General features: G+C 43.9%; 1 protein-coding gene across 1 annotated transcript in view; it reads right to left on the reverse strand.

Annotated features, from left to right (window-relative positions):
* The window catches only part of LOC148443259 (mannose-binding protein C-like), a 47,668-nt gene extending 23,297 nt beyond the window's left edge, over nt 1–24,371 (reverse strand). The window contains exons 1-3 of the mRNA XM_088463083.1: nt 24,206–24,371; nt 14,708–14,797; nt 11,879–11,965 (exon numbers count right to left, since the gene is read on the reverse strand). Coding sequence (XP_088319209.1) covers nt 11,879–11,965; nt 14,708–14,797; nt 24,206–24,371 — 343 coding nt within the window. The remainder of the gene's footprint in view (nt 1–11,878; nt 11,966–14,707; nt 14,798–24,205) is intronic.
* Between the last annotated feature and the right edge of the window lie 244 nt (nt 24,372–24,615).

Raw genomic sequence — 24,615 nt, forward strand, 5'->3', positions numbered from 1 at the left:
TTAAACATAAATATTACCCGTCAATTGCTGGAAACAACAAAAACCTTGATTTTTAATTTTGTAAAAGGTATTTGTACTGTACATCAGCAAAACTATTGTAGACTTGCCACGTGGACAGTATATACTGTATATGAAAATTCAACAAGGATCGCAGTTGCTAATATGCATGCAATCAGCAGATTGTTGTGTTCTGAGCATGCATCACAATGAACATGCTCGAACCAGTCACTGTAAACTCTTTTTCTTCAAGGTCCATAGGGTCCACAGGAACTACCTTGTGGTTGGAGTGATCTGTGCACCAAACATTTAAAGCTTTAGCTCCCAGAATGCACTGGTCCTCCTCCATAGATACCCAACCCCTAGCAACAGGCATTCAGTTGTAAACAAGCCTAAATGGCAGGAGAAGGAAAGTGGAGAAGGAAGTATAAATTACACTAGAAGCACTGTCACAAAGATGAGGGAATCAGTGACAAGAAGGAACAGATCCCAAGTGAGGCCAGGTGCATCAGGATGGGTGCCCTGTGGACCCTATGGACCTTGAACAAAAAGTTAACAAAGGTAAGTCTACCATAACTCTTATTTTCTACTTCAGGTTCCATAGGGTCCACAGGAACTACCTTGGGGATGTCCTAAAGCAGTTCCCTTAAGGGTGGGGATGCTCCTGAGCAGAGAGGAGAATCTGATGCTCAAAGGAAGCATCATGGGAGGTAAAAGTATCAAATGCAGAACATTTTATAAAAATGTGGACAGAAGACCAGGTAGCCGCCTAGCACAGCTGTTCCACATAGGCACTATGTCTAAATGCCCAATGATGGTTCCACAGACCGAGTCAAATGTGCCATCACCATGTTAGGGACAGGGAGATCAGCCTGTGTATAAACATGAGAAATATTCATATGCAGCCAGCGAGCCAGAGTCTGCTTGTTAGCTGGTCAGCCTGACTTGTAAATACCACATAACACAAAAAGCACATTTGATTTCCTGACGGAGTTGGTACGATCCACGTAGATACAAAGGGCTCAAACCACATCCAGGGAAGCTTCACCTGTAGAAAGGTCTGAAGACTGAAAGTCCGGCACTAGAACAGGATACCACCTTTGGGAGGTAACCCGCCAATGTATGGAGGACAGCTCTATTATGATGAAATATCAAATATGTGGGGAGCAACATGAAAGCGCTGCCAAATCAGAAACTCTGTGAGCTAGGGAGATAGTGAGGATAAAAGGTATCTTTGCTGTCAACCATTTGAGGTCCACTGTATCCAAGGCCTCAAAGGAAGAGTCTGAAGTACCCTGAGAACCAATGATAAATCCCTCAGTGCCACCGGAGGGACAAACGGAGGTTGCAAACAGAGAATACCCTTCAAAAATGTTCTAACATATTGCAGAGGAGAATCCTATGCAAAATCAAGTTGACAATGCAGAGATATGAACTCTCAAGGTAGCCAGATGAATACCTAAGTCTAGTCCAGCCTGGAGAAAAGCAAGAACTCAGGAGACCTTAAAAACTTTAGGGTCATACTTTCTGTGGGAACACCATTGAAAAGAGGAATGCCAAATCCTGTAATAGATGTGGGCAGAGGAAGGCTTTCTTGCCCTGAGCATCATCTGAATCACAGAAGTAGAAAAACCCTTGGCTTTTAAGACAGAAGACTCAAGAGCCACCCTGCCCTAGCAAATCTGGCGATAGAGGAAGTGGATTGTCTATGGATAGAAAGGTCAGATCAGTGAACCAATTTTGCTGGGGCTATCAGTATTACCCTGCTGCCTTCTTCCTTGAATTTTCCAAGAACCATTGGTAGGAGGGAGATTGGAGGAAACAGGTATGACAACTTGAAATTCCACCTCACCACCAGAGTGTCCAAAAAGGCGTCTGAGGGGTCTTTTGTTCTGGACCCGTACCTGAGGTCCTTGTGGTTGTGATGTGATGCCATGAGTTCTATGTCCAGTAGTCCCCACTTCTCCACCAGGAGCTGAAAGACGTCCGGTTGGAGAGCCCATTCTCCGGCATGTATGTCCTGATGACTTAGGGAATCTGCTTTCAAGTTGAGGGCCCCTGGAATGAATATTGCTGAGATTGCTGGAAGATGGCATTCTGCCCAAACCAGAATGTTCGCTACATCCATCATGGCTTCTGGGCATCATGTTCCTCCCTGATGGTTGATGTAGACCACTGTGGTAGCGTTGTTGGACTGAATCTGGACTGGCCTGCTGTGAAGGAGGTCCTGTGCCAGATTGAGCACCTTTTGCCATGCACAAAGCTCCAAAATGTTTATGGGCAGATGACTTTCCTGAGCCGTCCATCTTCCCTGAAAGGTGTGAATACCTGTCACCACACCCCATTTTTGAATATGTGCATCTGTGGTGAGGATAACCCAATTTGGAAACCATAATGGGTGACCCTTGTTTAGATGGGCTTTCTGTAGCCACCATGAGAGGGTGAGCCGAACCTCTGGCAAGATGATGATCATTTAAGACTTTATCAGATGATGCTGACCATCCCACCAAGATGGAATCCATTGCTGCAGGGGCCTGGAATGGAACTGGGGCATATGCCACCATGTCAAAGGTAGATACCATGGATCCCAGAACCTGCATTACTGAGTGAACTGATACTCTTCGATTGTAGAGCAATGTGCACACCCGCAATTGTAGAGCCAAATTCTTGTCTCTTGGTAAAGAGACCCTTTGTGCCAGAGAATCCAGTAGCACCCCCTGATGTACTATCTGCTGATTTGGAGAAAGAGAGACTTCTTCCTATATACTATCCAGCTGTGGTCTTGTAGACAGGCAATGGTCAGCAGGAGATGATGTTGTAACATCTCTGAAGACTGTGAGAATATCAGGAAGTCATCCAAATATGGCAGTATCCTGACTCCTTGTCATCTGAGATGAGCTGTCATGACTGCCATTATCTTGGTATACACCCAAGGGGCAGTGGACAGACAAAAGGGCAGATCCTGAAGTGGGTAATGTTGCTTATGAACAGCAAACCTCAGAAACCCTTGGTGAGTTACGCATTCTGTATGTCCTGGGAAACCATGAAATCCCCAGACTCCATTGCCAGCATAATTGACCATAGGGTTTCCATATGGAACTTGGGCACATGGATAAACCTGCTGAGAGATTTCAGATTCAGAATAGGGCAATGAGACCCATTTGGCTTCTGATCCAAAGATACATTTGAATAATAACCCCTTCCCTGTTGGGCCAAAGGAATGGGTATTATTACCACTAAAACCAGCAGGGCACAAATAGCCTCTTGAAGGGCAAGGGCTTTGACCAAATCTGATGATGGAGTAAAAAATATCTTCTGAGGGGGATGCCTCTAATATGTGATGGCATATCCTTGAGGGACCACTTTCTCGAAATAAGCATCCGTTGTTGTCTGATGCTAGGTGTAGGAAAATTGGAAAAGTTGGCCTCCCACTCTGAGAGCCCACAGGGGGAAGCCTGCCTCATCAGGCAGATGGCTTATTATCTTGGAAGCTGGATGTCCGGCCGACCATGATTTTTTGGTCTGCGGTCTGGCCTTCCTGCGGGAATTATCTTGTCTAAAAAAAAGACTGTCCCTTTGCCCTTCCAAATGGTTCTGCAAGCCACAACTGAAGTTGCTGATACTTTAGAAGCCAGAAGACCTGCGTCAATAACCACTTCTCCCACATAAGAAGCCACTTCTTGTATTTGGGAGAGATAGGACACTTGTTCTCTAGTTGCCTTTGGCATACTGTCTTCCAGAGCTTTTGCCCATTCCTCCATTGCCTTGGCTATCCATGCTACAGCCATAGCTGGCTGGGTAATATCTCCAGACAATGAGAAACTGATTTCAAACATGTTTCATGTTTCCTATCTGTAACATCCTTGAATTAGGATGCAGATGAAATAGGTAAAGTAGAGCTCCTGATCAATCATGTCACGTGAGCATCCACAGCCAGAGTGACTTCCCACTTAGTACACTCACCAGATGAAAATGGGTACAAAGATGTTAACCTCCATGTAGCATGAAAACGTCTATCAGGAGTGCTCCATGCTTCAGTCATGAGGCCCGTAAGCTGCTCAGACTAAGGAAAGTAATCCTTTACCACTTTATGATGCCTAAAGACCGGATTCTTAGATCTAGGTGGAACCTCCTCTTCCTCTATACTAAGGATGAAATAAAACCACTCTCACCAGAGAGGGGATATCCACAGAGGATTGGTGGTCTTCCCCAGCCGAGAAAGACTCTGAAGAGGAAACATGTGTATCAACATCTGATAAAGTGTTAGAATCAACAGGCTGCACCTGATGGGATACTCTCTTATGCCTATGCTTAACAGTAACTGGTCTATCCATTTGCACCTCTTGTTGAGCAGTGGTGGATGGTTGAACCATACTCTGATTTGAGTGATCATACACATCCATCCAGAAAGGATGCGAGGGGGACATATACATAGCAGGATGTAACTGCTGTGGGAACCCCATAGTGGGAGGCAGTATCTGAGCTGCTGCATGGTCTACTAAATGCAACATAACCTGAGACCAATTGGATACCCAGGATGGCTCTTGTACAGGACCTGGTGTACTGGATTGGTGAGGTAGCAGTCTCCTATAACAGGCAGCACAAAAACCATCCTGTATGAAATCCTGAGTTTACAGGCCTGCTAAACAGGATTTACATGATACCAGCACAGGAGCTTCAACCTCCTGATTATCCTTAACCTTTGACATACTGTATCAATGTATAAAAGGTATAAGGTATAAATGCAATGCAATGTGACAGTCTTCACAATTACCAGTATTTGTAGTAAGTACACAGAAAACCCCACAAACCATGTTCAGAGAGATAAGGAGAATAGCAGTGATAGTTGTAACTGAGTCAGAAATACTGTAAGAGGCAGTATCAAACAGCAGCTAGCACAAGTGCATTACAATGCATATGCAATTATATCTCAATGAGCTCTGAATCAACTAACCAACAGCCAAGACTTGGTGGCTTGGTAGGATGTAGAGCACTTTATACCTGACCCAGGGCATAGTTATACAGGGAGACAATCCAAACCTTCTGAGAACAACAGCTTCAGCCGAGCACCAATGGTGGACTGTGAGCATATCATATACATGCGGTGGGTAGGAGGAGCAACCCAGACACTGGAATTCTTTTCTTAGGGTCTGCATCTGGGTTGAGGGAGGAGCAGCCAGGGGAGAGCTTACCTCTCCTAAGCTGCAACAACTTACCGGGTATGCTGGCCTCATGGCAATAGATGTGTCAGATGATAAGGCACCGTAGGTCTAGTGAGGATGCAGGGAAGTGGCTGGGCCTTCACTGCAGCGGCTTCCGGTGCATCTCCAGTGCCGGAAGCAAGGACTGCCACACGCGATTTCCTGTAAATGAGAATTCACCTTACCTGACATCTCCATGTGTCCCTTTGCAGTCCGGGCCTCCAGCATCGCTGCTAGCTAAACTCCATTGTAACCTGCTGAAATCAGAGGAATCGGATAATGATGGCGACAACATCTTGCCTCTGTAAAGCCCGTTTGTGTACATAGAGATCATTGCCAGCAATGTCAGCTGTCCATTGGCAGCTTTATTTGTGTGGGCCCAAACAAACCAATCGCTTCATGATTGAGGATATTATTGATGAAGGTGTTGGTTGTGACGATGGCAGGTGCCATGATCTAGCAGAGAGAAGAGAGCTAGCTGACGCTGAACTGCTTGTTGTTACTGTTTTAGCCAAAGTTTTTGAATTTTGCAAAAACTTTTTTGAATGAAGCACTGCAGATGATGTAACAGGGAGGAAGTTCCTAGATGGTTAAGGTCCCTACCTCGACTTACTCTGGCTTTACAAAGGGTAAGATGGCTTGACAATTGTCTGGATAGTGGGTAGAAATAATTCAACACCTAAGAGGAAGTGGATTTTTTTTGTCTTATACTCAGGCATGACAATGGGCTTTTCCTTATCATCGGCAACAACTGTTTCTACCGCTGGTGCCTGATTTACACAAACAACATCCTCATCAACAACATCCTTATTAGCGTCAGCTACACAAATATCCTTCTCATCCTGGTGCACTTCCACGAAAGCATCCTTGATTCTATGTCAGCATGTTCACTTGTGCTTACATCATCATAATAGATAGAACCACCAGTCATAAATAAAGGCCAAGGCCTTAGCCTTTCCTTGTCACTTGTCATGTGGTGATAGACATATTGCCAAAATTTACATATTTCTGTAGCTAACTTTCCCTTTTTTGATGTTTTTTTCTTTACTACTGTAACAGATTCCTTCTTTGATTTTAGATACCCTGACTTCAGCCCTGTATGCCCTTGGGCATCAGCATTAGTAGATGACATAGACAGACTAGTATCGTCATGAGTGGTGGCACTGGTAGCAGCTTCAGCACTATTATGTGGTTCCTGCTCTTCTCATAACTGATCATTCTCCATGTCAACAAATACAAATGAAGTGGGGTAAGATACACATGTAATTTTGTATTTGTACCAAATATTACACTGTGGTATCAATGACCTACAGTGTCACAATATTTTTATGAATACACTGCGTTTCCACTTAGTGTCACAATATTTTTTATGACTACACTGCGTTTCCACTTAGTGTCACAATATTTTTTATGACTTCACTGTGTTACCACTTATTGTCACAAGATTTTTTATGAATAAGAAAATAATAACACGCTGTGCTGCCACTTACAGTTATGTTATGTTTTACATATTACGCATGTAATTTATCACTTTGTTGTGAACTTGTACGTTGGCATAGACTAATAATTTATTCATCATTTATGAGGAAAGAAATGAAAAGTTCATTATTACACTGCGCTACCACTTACAGTGTCACAAGATTTTTATGAATAAGAATAACACACTGCGCTATGACTTATAGTATCACAATACATGGATGATAAACTGCGGTCTGGCCAGCCTTGTCACTGAACAATAACAGCGCAGCTAAGTGGCTAACACACACACACACATACACAAATAAAAAAATATTTTTTTTTTATATTTTGAGGACTGATAATTGTACATTTCACTTTTATTTTTTTAAGACTTGGGAAAAGCCACCCTGGACAAGGCAGCAGCCTCTTGATGATCAACACAGTACTCCTTTATGGACAACAAAGCACCCCTGCGGAGCAGCGGATTACGGACAAACCACCTGCAGAGTCACAAATACGTGGATAATAAACTGCGGTTTTATGTACTGCAGCCCAAAGCCCTTTATGGACAAAACAGCAGCAGCCCTTAATGTACTGCAGCCCCTGCCCCTTGATTGACAGGACAACAGTGAGTGACACAGCAGTGCACCCCCCACTTTATGTACTGCAGCCCCAGCCTGACAACACTGCACCCTTGAATAAATAGTGACAAGTCACTGACAAAAACACACAATACTGACTGCTCCCTAGAAGAACAGAGCACATCTGCTCTGTACACTCTCCACAGCCGGAATGAAAATGGCACCCATCACCAAGACCTTTCTACAATCCAAAACCCGCGAGAATCTGACAGCGGAAAGATTACATTTTGCCTTGTTTTGGATCCTGTGTTAGGCAGGAAACCCAGAGTCAGATTTGGATCCTACTTGGATCCCCTATGTTCGGGTGGGATCGGGTCTCGGAAAACTGGAACCGCTCATCTCTAATCATAACGGATACAAATTGTGCATCTTCCAGTTCATGAACAACATCTTGCATCACGTACAGTGTAAGTAAGTAATAATTTCTATTGATTTTTACCTAGTACACATGAATTTATGTTTCCTAAAGAGTTCTCTCTCATTTTCTGAGGTGCTATTCGTTGAAACTGTGATTATGATTTACCATATTGAAAGCAAATTCAAATGACTCATAATCCTCTTTGGCAAGTGTAAAAAACTGGCCATTTTTCCAGAAGATAAAGAAGCCTGATTTACAAGTCTGTGATTTTTTGTTTTAATTTGGTCTGAAATGTCAGACCTCTCACCATGGCCTATTGAAAACACTGCACTGCACATTGAGCATACCATATATACTCGAGTATAAGCCGAGTTTTTCAGCACAAAAAAATGTGCTGAAAAAGTACCCCCTCGGCTTATACTCAAGTCAAGTGTAGCGCTGACCGGACGGAGTTCGGTCAGCGCTACACACTGCCAAACACACCACCGCCGGAGCCGGCAGCTGCGTGTTTGGTGTAATCAGCAGCCGCTGAGAGTCTGTCAGACTCACAGCGGCTGCTGCTGCTCCCACTGCGGGAGCCATCTTCCGGCTCCCGCAGTGGGTGATGGGAGACACGTCGTCATGACGATGTCTCTCCCATGCAAAGCGGCCGGAGGAGCGGACAGCGGCGGGACCAGGAGCTGGAGTTTCAGGTAAGTGATTTATTTTTTTTATTCTTGTCACGTCTCTCTCTACTGGGGGGGGACACCAGGGGGTGATTACTACAGGGGGCATTATCAGGGGGCGATTACTACAGGGGGCACTAAAAGGGGGGATTACCACTGGGGGAACTACCAGGGGGGGATTACTACAGGGGGTACTACCAGGGGGGGATTACTACAGGGGGCACTAAAAGGGGGGATTACCACTGGGGGTACTACCAGGGGGGGATTACTACTGGAGGCACTGAAAGGGGGGATTACCACTGGGGGCACTACCAGGAGGGATTACTACTGGGGGCACTACCAGGAGGGATTACTACTGGGGGCACAACCAGGGGGAATTACTACTGGGGGCACTACCAGCTGCTGCCATTTCCCACCCTAGGCTTATTCTCGAGTCAATAAGTTTTCCCAGGTTTTTGTGGTAAAAGTAGGTACCTCGGCTTATATTCGAGTATATACGGTAATACAGATTCACTGTCGTTGTTTTTAAATTGGTGAATAAAAGGAAAGTCAGCACACAATTTATCAGTTACCTGACATTTTCTCTTTAGTGGTGGCATTCTTAAATACAGGTTGAGTCTCCCAAATTCAAATATTCCAAAATACGGAATATTCCAAAATACGGAATTTTATCAGCACAACTCAGATAGTGACACCTTTGCTGTCTGATGTTTCAATGTACACAAACTTTTTTTAATGCACAAAATTATTAAAAATATTGTACACAATTATCTTCAAGCTGTGTGTATAAGGTATATATGAAACATAAGTGAATTTCATGTATGTATGCAAACTTTGTTTGATGCACAACATTATTAAAAATATTGTATAAAATAACCTTCAGGCTGTGTGTATAAGGTGCATATGAAACATAAATGAAGTTTGTGTATGTACACAAACTTTGTTTGATGCACAAAATTATTAAAAATATTGTTTCAAATTAGCTCCAGGCTACAGTATATGTATAAGGTGTATATGAAAAATAAATGCATTCTGTGTTTATGTTTGGGTCCCATCACCTCGAAATCTCATTATGGCATGCAAATATTCCAAAATATGGAAAAATCCGATATCCAAAATACTTCTGGTCCCAAGCATTTTGGATATGGGATACTCAACCTGTAATTGTAAATTAGAACTAGAAGTTTACTTGCAAAATAGGATTTGAAATAAATGATGGGAGACAAAGACCCAAGACCAAGTGGACATACAAAATATATATTTTTTATCCTTTATTGCAGGGTAATAGTCAAGTTTATATCTACTAGTATATGGAGTCTTTTGCACAGTACTTGATAGTGTCAAAATGATTTGCCAGACTCAGAGTAAAAGTACATAAAGCAGGTTGTATAACTTGAAATACATAAAAAATATTTAAAATAAAAATTAAGTATAACAACAGCCACAGGCCACTAAATTAATATAATTAGCAGCAGCCTAACAGGGAACTGACTCAATTAATGTCACAACAGCCACAGGCCACTGAATTAATAAAATTAGCAACAACCTAACACGGCACTGACTAAATTAATATAATGATAACCACTGGGCACTGAATTAATATAACAACAGGCAGGAACAGACTGGGACTGTACATCAGCCCTGGCAGTCCGCCCTGTGCGCGTGTGCACTCACGAAGGGGGCATGGTTAAACTTCGAGGTGAGAATGCCATGAGTCACAGGGGCCTGGCCTTACAATAAGCCCCCTCTCTTCCCGGCCTGCTACCTCAACCCCTTCACCCCCCCTGACCGCATATAAGTGGTGTTGAGTGGCGGGCGGGGTACTGCCCGATGGCCAGTCTGGGCCTGGCCACAGGGCATTGATTAATATAACAACAGCCACAGGGCACTGATTAATATAACAACAGCCACAATGCATTGAATTATTATAATAATCAGCAACCAAACAGGGTACTTACTGAATAAATATAACAACAGTCACAGGGTACTTAATTAATATAACAGCCCTGGGCCCTAAATTAATATAACAACAGCAACAGGGCACTTAATTAATATTATTATCAGCAGCCACACACAGTGCACATAATAATTAACAGCAGCCCATAATAGGGCATTGTCTGATTTCATTTAACTGCAGCGGCAGCCTAACAGGGCACTGTGTGACTGAGTTCAGAACATTTCTCCACTCCTGGGCAGTCAGACAGACTGTATCACTCTGGTCTGGGATATATTGAGTCAGACAAAGTGACTTGAATTGATGTTGTAGACAGAGTGACTAGTCCTTAGTAAAGGCTGGGTCTGGAAGGAACAATCCTGCCAGACCAACAACTAGTCACTGACTACTACCCCAGTCCTGGGTAGTCAGATAGAATTATCACTCTGGGCTGGGGCATATTGAGTCAGACAGAGTGACTTGAATGGATGTTGTAGACAGATTGTAGACATAGTAACTAGTCACTAGTGGAGGCTGGCTCTGGAAGAAGCAAACTTACTCCAGTCCTGGGCTGTCAGATCGACTATGTCACTGTGGGTTGGGGTGTATTGAATCAGACAGAGTGACTAGAATTGATCAGAAATAATGCAAGATGGTATAGAACGTGCACATGAAAGCTGCCTAGTGATCCCACAGGTGTAAGTGTCACCCAACACTTCACCAACACAGAAAACCAGAAGTAAATTTCATCACCAGGTTCACTGGCACTGATCGTCTCCACCCCATATGATTGGAGGGACAGCTCCAATTTCTCACAACATTCCTGGATCCAGAACTTTCTGTGTCACCAGATACTTTGAGGGAACTCATAAAGCAAGAAAAATACCATAGTGTAATAAAGTAAATATATATAGTCACTTTTATAAATTTCTAACTTAGAAACTCATACCAGGATGGGTGGTCTACAAATCATAGTAGACAAAATCTCATTGTGTGGAGGAGGCCACACCCCGCGTTCACATTGGTCTATCAATATGTTTCTGACTGTCTCCCACACAAGTTCCTCCTGTACATGTATCAAAGATAGATGGAGACACTGTTGGAGTCTCTTTATCTATCTCCATTGTCTATGTTTAATTTATGCCTATCTATATAATATGGCATATGTTCAGAGAGAGAGAGGGGGGAAGGAGGAATGGACAGTCAGGAGCACATACATATTTCCCTACCTCCATTTACAGCAACAGGCAGCAGCAGGGTAGGCATCTGATGGGGGCAGGCACTTCACTGCAATAAGCCCCACCCCCTGCCAATACACCCGCGAATCACGGCATTATGTCAGTGTGGTGGCGGGGCTTCCATCCTCTACTGCTGTCACGCTGTGTGATGGAGTGTGCTGTCACTGCAGTGCAGTTCTTATGCTGCCGGCTGTGATCGGGAGTCGGCCACGGAGGGTCCACAGTGGCCAGGAATGTTTTATGGCAGTGTGGGGGCCCCCAATGTGTGGGGGCCCCTGGACGACCACCCCATTCGCCCCGCCTATAATCCGGCCCTAATCTAAAGAATATTAAAATAAAGGTTAATTGAACTGATAAGTATTAATGGTTGTTTTTTTCATGAAATACCTGTACTTCCTTTTTCACCTTTGTTCCCCTGCAAACCAACTCCCGTGGCTCCTGTGGATCCTTTCTCACCTTTATTTCCATGTGGACCTAAGAACATACATGGTGTACAGATGATTTACTAAATTATTTTGAACAAATAGTAATAATAATAAAATTGCTGTTAAGAAAACAACCCTTTTCCTCTAACTTTCATACCCATGAGGTTCTTGTGTAGTGCTTTCCACAGATATCATTCAAACATTTCTAGAATGTCAATCTTCGGGACAATTAGTGCAATCCCGCACATAACAATTGTTACAGGTCCACTATCACTGGCCATAGCAGCACATCATGCAGGGACTGAGGGCCTGATTCTGACCCGCTCGCGAGCGCTGTACGCTCGCAAGCGGGTCGATGGTACCTAAGTGCACATGCGCACGACGGAGGGAGCTCGGGGTCTCGCACCAAAGGGGGCGTGCTGTCGATGGTGAGTGACAGCACGCACCATTTGGTGGGCGTGCCGGGGGCGTGGCTGCCAGATGGAGGTGTTCCCATGGGAACACCTAACGTCTGAGTCCGGCCCCACTGACATCAGTAGTGATGTCAGTGGGAGTGATTTTGGCTCTGATAGAGCCAAAATCACTCCAGGGCTTGCGGTCACCGAGACCCTACAGCAGGGTCTCGTTGCAAGCCCGATGGTCGTGATGGTCTTGACCATTGCGACCATCATCATGGACGCTCACTATAGCTGTGGGTGGTAACCCACAGCTATGCGACCGTCCATGAGGCCGCTCCAAGATGAGGTAGGAGGGCCCTGATTCAGAGCGAGCGCTCTGGTCAGAGCGTCCGGCTCTGAATCAGGCCCTGAGAGAGAGTGGAGACTGCTTCTACTCAGCCTTCCTGGACCCAGCACAGCCCAGCACACAGCAGTGTGGGCAGGGAAGGGAGGTTTCTGCTGCTGAGCATCACCAGTCATAGCATGATGTGTTGCTGTGGCTGCAATCAGGCCCGCCAAGAGCCGTGGTGGGCACAGGTTACAGGGGGCATGGCCAAATCGTGGGAGGCATGGCCACGCCCCTTCCCAAAATAAGAAAAAAAAAGTTTTACAGTGCTGCCCAGCGGCGCTGTGCGTTGGGGAGGGGGGGCTCTCTGAGCCCCCTCAGACCGGCTCATAGTCAGGGGGGGTGCGACCAGGGTGATTGCTCCCCCCCACAGGCATAGGAGACTGCTGTGGCTGCTGTGAGGGAAGGGGGGAGGGTGACACCAGACCCGGGCACCTGCCGGGCCCCTCAGGAAGCCCGGGCCTGGGTAATCTGTACCCGCCCCCTTTCTCTCAGTGCCCCTGGCTGCAATACAGCAGCCAGCGATTGAGGACAAGTAAGAAATGTTACAGGGGAGTTGGGTAGGGCAATCACACTGATTGCTCCTCTGAATCCAGCCCTGCATGTAAACCACAAATACTGTATAGCTTTTTATTTATACTGCAATTTTGATTTGAGTTTGGACCCCTCTCACAGCTAAATAACTTTGCACATTTGAAATCTGTTTCCAAAAGTTATTTGCTTTTTTTTTGCTTTGCTCCCAATTCAGAATATCCCTCATCTGTAATATTGCCATCATTAATGTGACATAAACTGCTAAATGAAACTACTATATGTGTGTTGCAAAGTTATCTATGTTTCCTGTTAAAATGTCAGTTAAGCAGCACATACAACATGGATGTCAGCTGTAATCTGTACAGACCCAAAACACAGCTTATTTGAGAGCCATACAATCAGTTTATTTTATATGCTGGCAACAACAGTTGTGGCTTCTTGCTGTTCTGCCAGATCAGTGACTGGTCAGATTTGAATAGATGTTGCAACGCAGCACTATATTGGACAAAGATCTGGCTGTTAGGAAACTGTACAGTGATCCCAGATCTATTAATTTTGGGCATGACATCTCTGGACAGTGATATAAGCAGCCTCACATATACCCTTTTCAGATATACAACCCGGGAAATTTCCAGCTCAGACCCAGGAATTTCTCCTGTGCAAATTCCTGGGTATTTGGTCAAGGCCCCCTTTCACACTACAGTGTCTACCCGGGAAATTCCCAGGTAGACACCTTTCAGACAAGAGCAGGGTTTTTCTGCTAACCTGCCTCTTCTCTGCTGTCTGCTCCTCCTAGCCTATACCCTCTCTGGCTGATGATGATGATGTCATCATTCAGCTGCAAGAAACAGGCCAATTTTTTAAAAATTATTATTATTTTTTAATTTCTTTTAATTCCCTGGTGGTCCAGCGGGAGTGCAGGTGGCCCGCTATGGCTGGGACCAGTCGCGGTCTCCAGCACGAGTGTCCCCCGGCATCCGGCTGGGGTCCTGTGTCACTGACACAGCGACCGGCGTGGCGGGCGGCCCGCTGTGGCAGAGACCCGCCGGCGGGTGTCACCACTGTCTGGCTGGGGTTCTCTTTACACAGCCGGCCAGCGCTGGGGGGTTGTGAGCTGCAGCACTGAGTGTCCTATAGGATGCTCTGCGCTGCCAACCCGAAACAGCAGCACTGAGCATCCTATAGGATGCTCTGCACTGTCAACTCCATGTAAAAGCTGCTTGGTGCTGCCCGGGAGTAGTAAATTTCCGGGTAGCACCATTCAGACAGAAGCAGGGTAATTTCCAAGGACTTAAGTCCCGGGAAAAACCATGGTCGATTGTAGTGGAGGCTACCCGGGAACGTATTCCCGGGTAGGTACTTTTCAGACAAACGCGGCTAGCCGGGAATTTGGCTGAGGGAGGCCAAATTCCCGGGAATCTCGAGATGTCTGAAAGGGGTATAACACATATACACAAAAGTTTGATTATGTTACCTGAAACTCCATTATCTCCTTTAGGACCTATTTTCCCTGGCGGACCAGCAACCCCTCTTTCACCACGGATTCCAGGCTCCCCATGTAGACCTGAAGAAGATATAAAGAGTTAAAGAGTTAATAATTAACCTGGTAGCAGTATTTATGTAAATATATATATATATATATATATAATATATATATATATATATATATATATATATAGAAATGTACCACACTTTTAAAATGTGCAGTCACAAGGGCACTCACCAGATTAGTGAAAGAACAATTTCATTTATTTTTCATCCATGTTAAAACAGGCAAATCCGAGTTGCATGCAAGGAATATTATAAAATAGTCCACGAAGCGGCCTTAAGGGTTGTGTGAGGAGTACTGTTATTATAACTGTAATAACTGTACTCCTCACACAACCCTTAAAGCCGCTTGATGGATTATTTTATAATATTCCTTGCATGCAACTCGGATTTGCCTGTTTTAACATGGATGAAAAATAAATGAAATTGTTCTTTCACTAATCTGGTGAGTGCCCTTGTGACTGCACATTTTAAACGTGTGGTATATTTCTATATATTGACTATTGGACTTGGTCCAAAAAAGTGAGCACCCCAGTGGATGAGCTATATGATGGCCTGAGTGCAGAACCATATTAACTCTATATATATATATATATATATATATATATATATATATATATGTATATATATATATATATATGTGTATATATATATATATAAAACAAAAGGTGAAAGACAAGCGCCTCATTGCGTTATATGTTTATCCAATATTGCACACACCATACGTACACAGTATGCGTACCATAAAGTGCTTTTGTGACAGCATGTATTGTGTAGTCATCCAAGTCTCTGTACCTCACTCTTGAATTATTGGGTAGTTGAATTCCATAGGCTGGTGTGGGTTCAGCAGGGTCCCCGAGTTGTCTGAGTGGAAGATTTCCTGTCCACGACTGCTGAATCCAGAAAGGACAATGGATTGGGTGGAGGCACTGCATCTGAAACTATGCAAATCCCACCTGCTGTTTGGGAACAAAAGGTATGGGCCTCATCCACGTCATTGGGGAGTTGCCAGCAGAATTGAATTGAATAGTGAAGTAGGTAACATAAAGCAAATGATACCTTGTTGGTGGGGGAGCATTAAGCAAATAAAATATCAGCGATGGAATTAAATCATTTAACCTTTCACCTTTTGTTTTACATGACTTTTTGGGAACCATACAACAAGGGTCCATTTGGAAAGACTTGAGCTGCCACTGTTGACATCAGGATCATAGTGGAGGACTGTATTGAATTACCCAAATTAAACAGAACATCTGAGTGGTCGAGCGTTGTGACTAGTACTTTTACCTATATATATATATATATATATATATATATATATATATTCCATAGACAAAAAACCATACAGTTTCACATGTCCCATTAAGGCTTCTTAGACATGATCCGAATTTTCACAAAATCTTCTGATTTCTGCCACTCAAACTTAAAAAACCAATGAAATTCTGATCATTAAGGCTGACGCCTTAATGGACGTGTTCCTTGTGAATTACAACCATCACACCCTGTGGTTAACTACAAATTCAGCACTCGCACAGAGTGAGATTGCAGTCACTCACAAAATGGTGGAGCTGCTGATTCACACAATTGTGTGCTCATTGGAATACACACATGCAGTCTATGCAACTGAGGTCTGACCAGTTATGTGACGGCCACATCCCACTCACTGACCACAATCTTCCCATTAGGTCCCACTGTATTGCAACATCCTTCTCACTCCATACATCTATCTAATTTAGAATACACATTCAGCTCCCTAATTGCTAAAACTATTATACTATGTCTAAGCATATTTACTTCCTTCTCCTATACACCTCCATGCTGCTCTATCTTCCCCAATCCCTACTGCTGTGTGGTATCCCAACTGTGCTAGTCTGTATTCCCTCATCTGCACCAATCTGTCTTTCCCCATCTGCACCGCCCTGTCTTCCTGCATCCGTGCCATTCTGTTTCCTTACATCTGCACAACTACCTTCCCCTCTGTCTTGCCTTCATCTTTACAACTCTTTATTCATCCTTCTGCACCACTCTGTTCCCCCCACCTGCATCACTCTGTCTTCCCCCACATCCACACCAATTTATTTTCCCCTATCCCTACTGTTTTCTGTTTTCCCATTTAAGCTAATCTGTATTTTCCAATCCACACCAATCTGTCTTCATCCATCTGTGCTGCTCTGTCTTCCCGGGTCCATGTCACTCTGTCCCCCCAAAGCATGCCACTCTGTATCCCCCACATGCACGCTGCTTTCTTCTCCCATCCACGCAACTGTTTTCCAGCCATCTGCATCACTTTGCCCCCTCCCATCAGCACCACTGTTTTCCACCCATATGAATTATTTTGGTTCCCCCCATTTCTACTGCTTAATCTTCTCACTCTCCATGCCTTTCTGCTCAGACCTCAGTTGCATAGACTGCATGTGTGTATTCCACAGAGCACACAATTGTGTGAATTAGCAGCTCCACCAGTGGCAGCATTCTTACTTTGTGAGAGTGCTGAATCAATCTGTAGTTAACCAAAGTGTGTGATGGCATACCATATCTGTATTGCACAAGGAACCCACCCATTAAGGTGTCAGACTTAATCAGAATTTCATTGCTTTTTTAAGTTTGAGTGGCAGCAATTCAGTAGGTTTTGTGAAAATTCAGGTCATGTCTAAGAAGCCTATGGGACATGTGAAACTGTAAGGTTTTTTGTCTATCGAATTTCATTGCTTTTTTAAATTTATTAACTGTCCGTGTTTGGAGGAGCAAACAGTGTCACCTGCAGGGGAGAAGGGCAACAAAATTGTACATTAGCACAGAAGGAAGGGTGGCTGGGACACAGGAGGTGGTTTGGGAGGTGCAGAGTGAGAGACAGCTGCAGGGGTGGGGTGTAGGTTGCGGGGCAGCAGCAGTGGGGGTGCGGAGCAGTGACAGCTGTGGGGCAGCGCAAAAGGGCACCAGTGGGTGACAGAGGGCTCACCAATACTGGGCATGCAACTGAGATTCATGTATGCATCTTTGTTAAAAATTGAATGTGTCAAACAAAAAAAGATGTGGCCAACCCCCAAAGTTCAATCAACAACAGGCTTTTCAGAGCCAGCCCTGGTTGTCAAATTACAGGGGACAAAAGACATAGGGATCCCCTGTGTTTAGCACAACCAGCACTGGGCTCACAGCCGGTCCTGGTTTTGGAAATACTGGGGAAAAAATTAGTAGAGTTCCCCTGTTTTTACCAATACCAGCACTGGATCTGTTCTAACAAGGGGGTAATGCCACAGCCAGGGGAGCCCTATCACCGGGACCCCCTGCCAAAGAGTAACCACTGACCGCTACTCAACCCAGGCTGGGGATCCCTGGAAATCCCCCCAATAAAGGAGTCCCCCAGGCCCAAGGCACCATGGGCCTAGGCTGATAGTCCAGGGCTATCTCCTGCATCTCTGGGCAGTTAGTGCTGGGCTGTTGTGTGAAGTGACCCTCTATCCCCCTAAAGCACAACCAGGCCTGGGCCTTTAACAGGCAGTCCTGGTGGTGAAAATACAGTGGACAAAAAGTGTAGGGGTCCCCTGTAGCACAACCAGCATCTGGCTAGTCAGAACCAGGTTGGCATGGTGTTTAAGGGGCTACACCTCAAAAGCTATTGGAAGTACCGAGCTGAATTTTGGCATGCATGGGTAGAACTCTCTCTCGGTGCTACCTGCCAAATTTCAGGGCAAACAAATATAAAATTAGTATTTGGAAGTAATCTAAATATTCAAATGTCAGGTTTTTTTGACACTCTCAGTTAAGACCAATTTTCTGCTGTTCTCTATGGGGGATTTTTGGGAAGGCATAACAGGGTAGGGGGCAAAATTAGACTTGGGGTTGTTTTATTAGGTAGCTCTTGTTCCAGGGTAGGGCCTTTTGGGGTTCAGGTAATTGAGCAAGCTACAGTTTTTACACCATTACCTCACAATTGCACCATTATAGAGAGAGGAAAATTTCATTAATTGCACAGGCTCAGGAGGAGCCAACAGCAGGTGTACTCAATGTGGCTTCACCAAGATGGCCACATTTAGTGGGCATTAGTGGTGGAGCAACAAGGCAATGACAGCAGGTGGTAGCAGTGATGGGGACCTGGTGGCGGTATCAGGCCCGCCAAGAGCAGCGGCGGGCCCAGGTAACAGGGGCATGGCCTAATCGTGGGAGGCATGGCCAGGCCCCCTTTCCCCAAAAAACAGCTTTGAAGCACCACTACGCAGTGCTGAGTGCTGGGGAGGGGGGCACTCTGAGCCCCCTCAGCCCTGCTCAAAGCCAGGGGGGTGCGATCAGTGTGATTGCTCCTCCCCACAGGTATAGGAAACTACTGTGGCTGCTGCTGGTGTTGGTGTCATGGGTGGTGGTGTGGCCATCAGCAGGACCCAGTTTCAGTGGATGAACTTTTGGCAGTGCGGGCATTGGCATCGGGCTTGGATCCGAGAGGTTCCAGTCCTTGCCTGCCATTATGTAGAGTTCAGGAGCGAAAAGATGGCCGCTGCAAGCCAATCATGGCTCAAGACATCATTGCCCACTCCCTTGACTGACTTATATAAGCCAGCATGAGGAGGCAGCATGGCAATCCAACAGCCAGGAGGGAGCAATGAAGAGCTCCTGAAGAAAGAAAATGCCAGAAGTCCTAGTGGGCGGCGGCCATGCAAAAGATCTGACACAGGCTGCTGTCCATTACGTGAAGAGGACAACAGAAGCCCTGGGGAGGTGGCAGCCATGCAAAAGAGCTACTTGGATGCCACCCCCAGGCAAAAACTCTGGTGGGTTGGTGCCCACCAGATGAATATGCCAAAGCCCTGGGGTGATGGAGGCCATGAAGAAGAGCTTAAAGGCTGCTGCCCCCAGGTGAAAAGACAGTAAAATAAAATATTACAATATTAAAGTTTGTGTTTATTTTAATATTTACAGGTGGACTACTGCCAGTGGGCCCTAATGCCCTGCATGCTGGTATCTGTGGTTGTCCAAGTACCAGCATGTTGGGGAGGCTTAATGGGACCTGCGGTTCACCTGCAAAGGACAATATTTACACTTCACACAATCAAACCAGCACCCACTGCCAAGGTGTGCTGGTGATAGCCCTGGGCTATCAGCCTAGGCCTGGGGTGCCCTGGAGAGGGGGAACCCTTTATTGGGGGTCCACAGCTCCTCAGTGATCCCTGGCCTGGGATGACTAGTGGTCAGGGTTAAAGATTCGGCTTTTGGGCCCACTGAAAGGGCTCCCCTGACTGTGGCATTTGCCCCCGCTAAAAAAGTCCAGTGCTGATTCTGGATAATACAGGGGACCCTATTCATTTTCCTCTGTATTTCCAGAACCAGGACCATATCAGAGCTCAGTGCTGGTTGCTTAAAGTACGGGTGACACCTACATTGGTTCTGACTAGCCCCAGACTATCAGCCTAGGCCTGGAGTGCCCTGTAGAGGGGGACACCTTTATTGGGGGTGGCTTCTATCCCGACTGTCAAAATCCCGACATTAAAAGTTCGATATGGGTCTAAAGTTAGGCATTATTAGCCCCATGATGAAATCCTGAAACTCAGCATACCGAACGAAGGTAAGCTGGGTGTCTTAGGTTCTAGCCGCGGGATGGAGGGTTAGCTTTAGGAATCCCCAGGGGGATTAGGGCTAGATACCCCCCCAGGAGGGTTAGGGTTTTGCTAGGGAAAGAGGGTTTTAGGTTTAGGCACCACTAGGGAGAGATTAGGGTTAAGCATCCCCCACTGGAGGGTTAGGTTTAGGATGCGGGAAAGGGGGGTTAGGTTATGCAAAAATGAGGGGAGGTTAGGGTTAGGTATTAGGGGGGATGTTAGGGTTAGGCACCACTAAGGGAGGGTGAGGGGAGGGTACTTACCAGCTCCAGTCGGGATTTGGATCCTTCAGTCTTCCGCTGTTGGTATTTGATCCGGCGGCTATTAAGCCGCCAGCAATACATACCAATTCCATTTTTCAAAGTTGCTTGTAATGGGAGCGGTTTATGCTAAGCTAGAAAACAAAATTCCCTCCAGGACACTGAAAAAAACCAGGTGAGTTGCCTCTCAACTTAAATATATTTACAGATGTCTTGCATCTTTGCAGATCACACTGCAAATGTGCGTACGCATCATGCCATGTGATTAGCTGCAGCCATGTGCACCACACTACGCCATGCCATGCACTGCGTTTGCACAATGCAATCCTATGGAGTCTTGGGTGCAAATGCAGTGTGCATTTCTGTTCGTGGGTGCACGACTCGCACCATGCGTGGTGTGATTTGTCGCACAAGCACCAAAGATGCAAGAGGACACATCTGTATGTATGTACTGTTATCATTTAGGACTACAATATGATATTATATGAGCCAGAGCGAGTGCTATTATCATGTATCATGTAGCCGGTACAGAGAAAGCATGATGTGGCCCAGTGCTTAACCATTTACTGTATTTGCAAATATATGCAACAAAGATCTCTGAATTTGTATTATCATGTAGCATTCAAGTCTTTTTTCCTTTTTTTTCTGCAGTGTGCTGGAGGGAAAACATTTTTTTTCCTTTTATTTCTAGCTTAGAGTAAACCCTTCCCTTTACAAGCACCTCTGAAAAACTGTTAGGTTGATTATGAGCAACCACTATTTTATATTGCTGTTCTGAGAGGCATGAATGGGACCAGCATTGGGAGAGTGTGCTGGTTCCTGTAGTGCTATTTGGAGGTCTTCGGGGTATCTTCATGTGAGTTGACTCTCATCTTAAATATATTAATGTATGTGCTGATATCATGTAGCACTACAATATGCAGTTATATGACCCAGAGTGAGCTTGACGTGACCCGGCGCTTACCCATGGATTTGCAAATATATGTAACAAAGATTTCTGAATTTCTATAATCATGTAGCATTCAAGTCTTTTTCCTGTTTTTGTGCAGTGTGCTGGAGGGAAATTTTAGTTCTTTTATTTCTAACATATATAGCAAAATAAGCCATTTTTTAAGAGGCAAAAGGAGTGTCGCACAACATGGCTTAAATATATATATACAACAATTTAATAGATCTGTCAGAGAAATGTCCACTGGCTAACTTGGTACAGGTTGAGTCTCCCATGTCCAAAATGCTTGGGACCAGGGGTATTTTGGATATCGGAATATTCCGTATTTTGAAATATTTACATACCATAATGAACTATCTAGGGAATAGGACCCAAATCTAAACACAGAATGCTTTTATGGTTTATATACACATTATATACACACAGCCTGCAAAACATTTTATACACTATTTCACTAATTTTGTGGCTCATACATAAAATTAATATATGTTTCATATACACCTTATACACAAAGCTTGAAGGTAATTTTATACAATAATTTTATTAATTTTGTGCCTTACACAAAGTTTTTGAACCATCAAAAAGCAAAGGTTTTACTATCTCAGTCATGCCAAAAAAATCCTATATTTCAGAATATTCCATATTTCATAATGTTTAGATATGGGAGACTCAACCTGTAATGCGATTTACATATAATTATGAGCATTGAGTCGGTTTGCAGATTCTAATTTACAAGTTTAAAAAAAATAGTAATGACAAATAATCACATCAAAAGGCATAATGCATTCAGAAGCATGTTATTGCTGGAAGAGAGACCTAGGCAAAATGATTTGCTGATCATATATGAAAATAAACCTTTATTTGAAGGAAATATAATATATGGAACACTTAGGGCAAATTTTACATACAGTATATGGTTAACCACATGCATCTGTAGCCTTACATCATATAAGAGATACAAATGAAAATAAACATTATGAGGATAATATTGCACATTCAAATTTTTTGCAGGCTGTGTGTGTATAAAGAGTATATAAACCTTAAAAGCATTCTGTGTTTAGATTTGGATCCTATTCCCAAGATATTCCATGATGGTATGCAAATATTCCAGAATATGGAATATTCCGATATCCAAAATACCCCTGTTCCCAAATATTTTGGACATGGGAGACTCAACCTGTACCAAGTTAGCCGGTGGACGTTTCTCTGACAGATCTATTAAATTGTTGTATATATATATTTAAGCCATGTTGTGCGACACTCCTTTTGCGCCTTCAAAAATGGCTTATATTGCAGGATATGTGTAAGCAGTGCTGGACTGGGACACGAAGGGCCCACTGGGGGAAGGCAATGGTAGGGGCCCATGCTTAAAGGGTGTGGTCAGCCTCCAGAGGGGTGAGCATAGCCACAACAGAGGCTTGGCTAACCATTATAAAAGGACATAGCCTGCAGACAACATGGATTCTACAGTGCATGGTATGTTCATCCATGTTCCTGCTCTATCAATTAACTCTGTAATAGAGTAACAATGTATAATTCAAGTGCACTGTCTGAAACCTGACATTAGAAGAGAAGGTGGAGCCCTTAGGCAGTGGGGCCCACCAGGGATTTCCCCTGTACCCCTGTGGGTCAGTCCGACCCTGTGTGTAAGGCACATGCATTTTAGCTTGAGTAATAAAAGTTATGTTTTAAACCTCTCTTACTTTACTGACAAGAGTGCACCACACAATAGTCTTTTTTTCCTCAGCTGCTAATACTATAATTTAATGACGGTGGTGCACTAGCGACACAGAGACAAAATGCTGATATATTTTAGATCATTACATTCTGAGGACTGTTGGTTTTTCTATTGTATTTTTTCGTATAATTTATGCCTTAGTGTGGACTCCCCCTTACTCCATTTAGTAATTGGGACTGATGTACCTAAAGTTCTGCACCAATTTCCTACATTTTTACCTTAAAGTAAAGATTTGTCCCTGCTTTGCATTAAATTTGGATTTCATATTCACATAAACTCCCATTAAGAACCATGTTAACATAACACAGATTTTCTAATTGAATACCAAAATCTTGCAGACAAAGGTATTTGAAATGCATTAAGTAATTTTGTGCCAACTGGTGGCTAATGTAATCACCCCTTATGTGTAGCCTAACCCTAATTCCATGTGTCAACAATGTTACTGTTGACATGCATGATGTTGACATTTTAATCATTGTATACAGTATGTTGACATGTTATCTCTTGCATTCTAAACATGTCTAAATCCTGGAAGTCGACATTCAGAATATATCAACATTCCAAGGGGTATATTTACTAAAGTGCAGTTTTTCATAAGTGGAATTGTTGCCCTTAGCAACCAATCAGATTCTAGCTATTATCTTCTAGAAGGTGCTAGATAAATAAGTAGAACCTGGTTGCTATGGGCAACAACTCCACTTCTAAAACCTGAACTTTATAAAATTTATGCCAACATGTTAATTGGAATCCGTCACTTTAGTCAGGACTCTCAATCACATCATTCATAGTCCAAGCTACAGGCTTTTTTAAAATTATAACTTTACTTAATCAAACAAGTCTGTAGAATTAAAAATAAACTATAACACTTCTTTATACCATCTCTTCATACCTGGGTCACCCTTTAGACCATTGGACCCATCTCTGCCATCTCTGCCATTTAGACCTGGAAGTCCTTGTACAACAGAACACATGGATGGGGTATCTGAATAACTCATGGTGAATAAAGTCAATGCCATACTCATTATAATACAAACTGTCTTTAAAATTAAATTCATATTGGTGTAACCTAGAATAAAATAAAATAAATCAATATTACGTTACAAAAATTAATAGCTCAAATATCCCCTAAGAAATTAAAAATAATATTTCATGAATGTATGTAATACTGTACTTACCGCCAAAATATTCTAAAAGGAAAAACAATAACTTACTCCTATCTCCTCAAACAATTCAGTGAACAGACGGCGAATGAGCTACATGAAAGGGAAAAAAATGAGCTGTCCCTTTTATATGCAAGCA

The sequence above is a fragment of the Taudactylus pleione genome, unplaced genomic scaffold (assembly GCF_031769625.1).
Source record: "Taudactylus pleione unplaced genomic scaffold, aTauple2 ptg001314l, whole genome shotgun sequence".
In the NCBI taxonomy this organism is placed as follows: domain Eukaryota; kingdom Metazoa; phylum Chordata; class Amphibia; order Anura; family Myobatrachidae; genus Taudactylus; species Taudactylus pleione.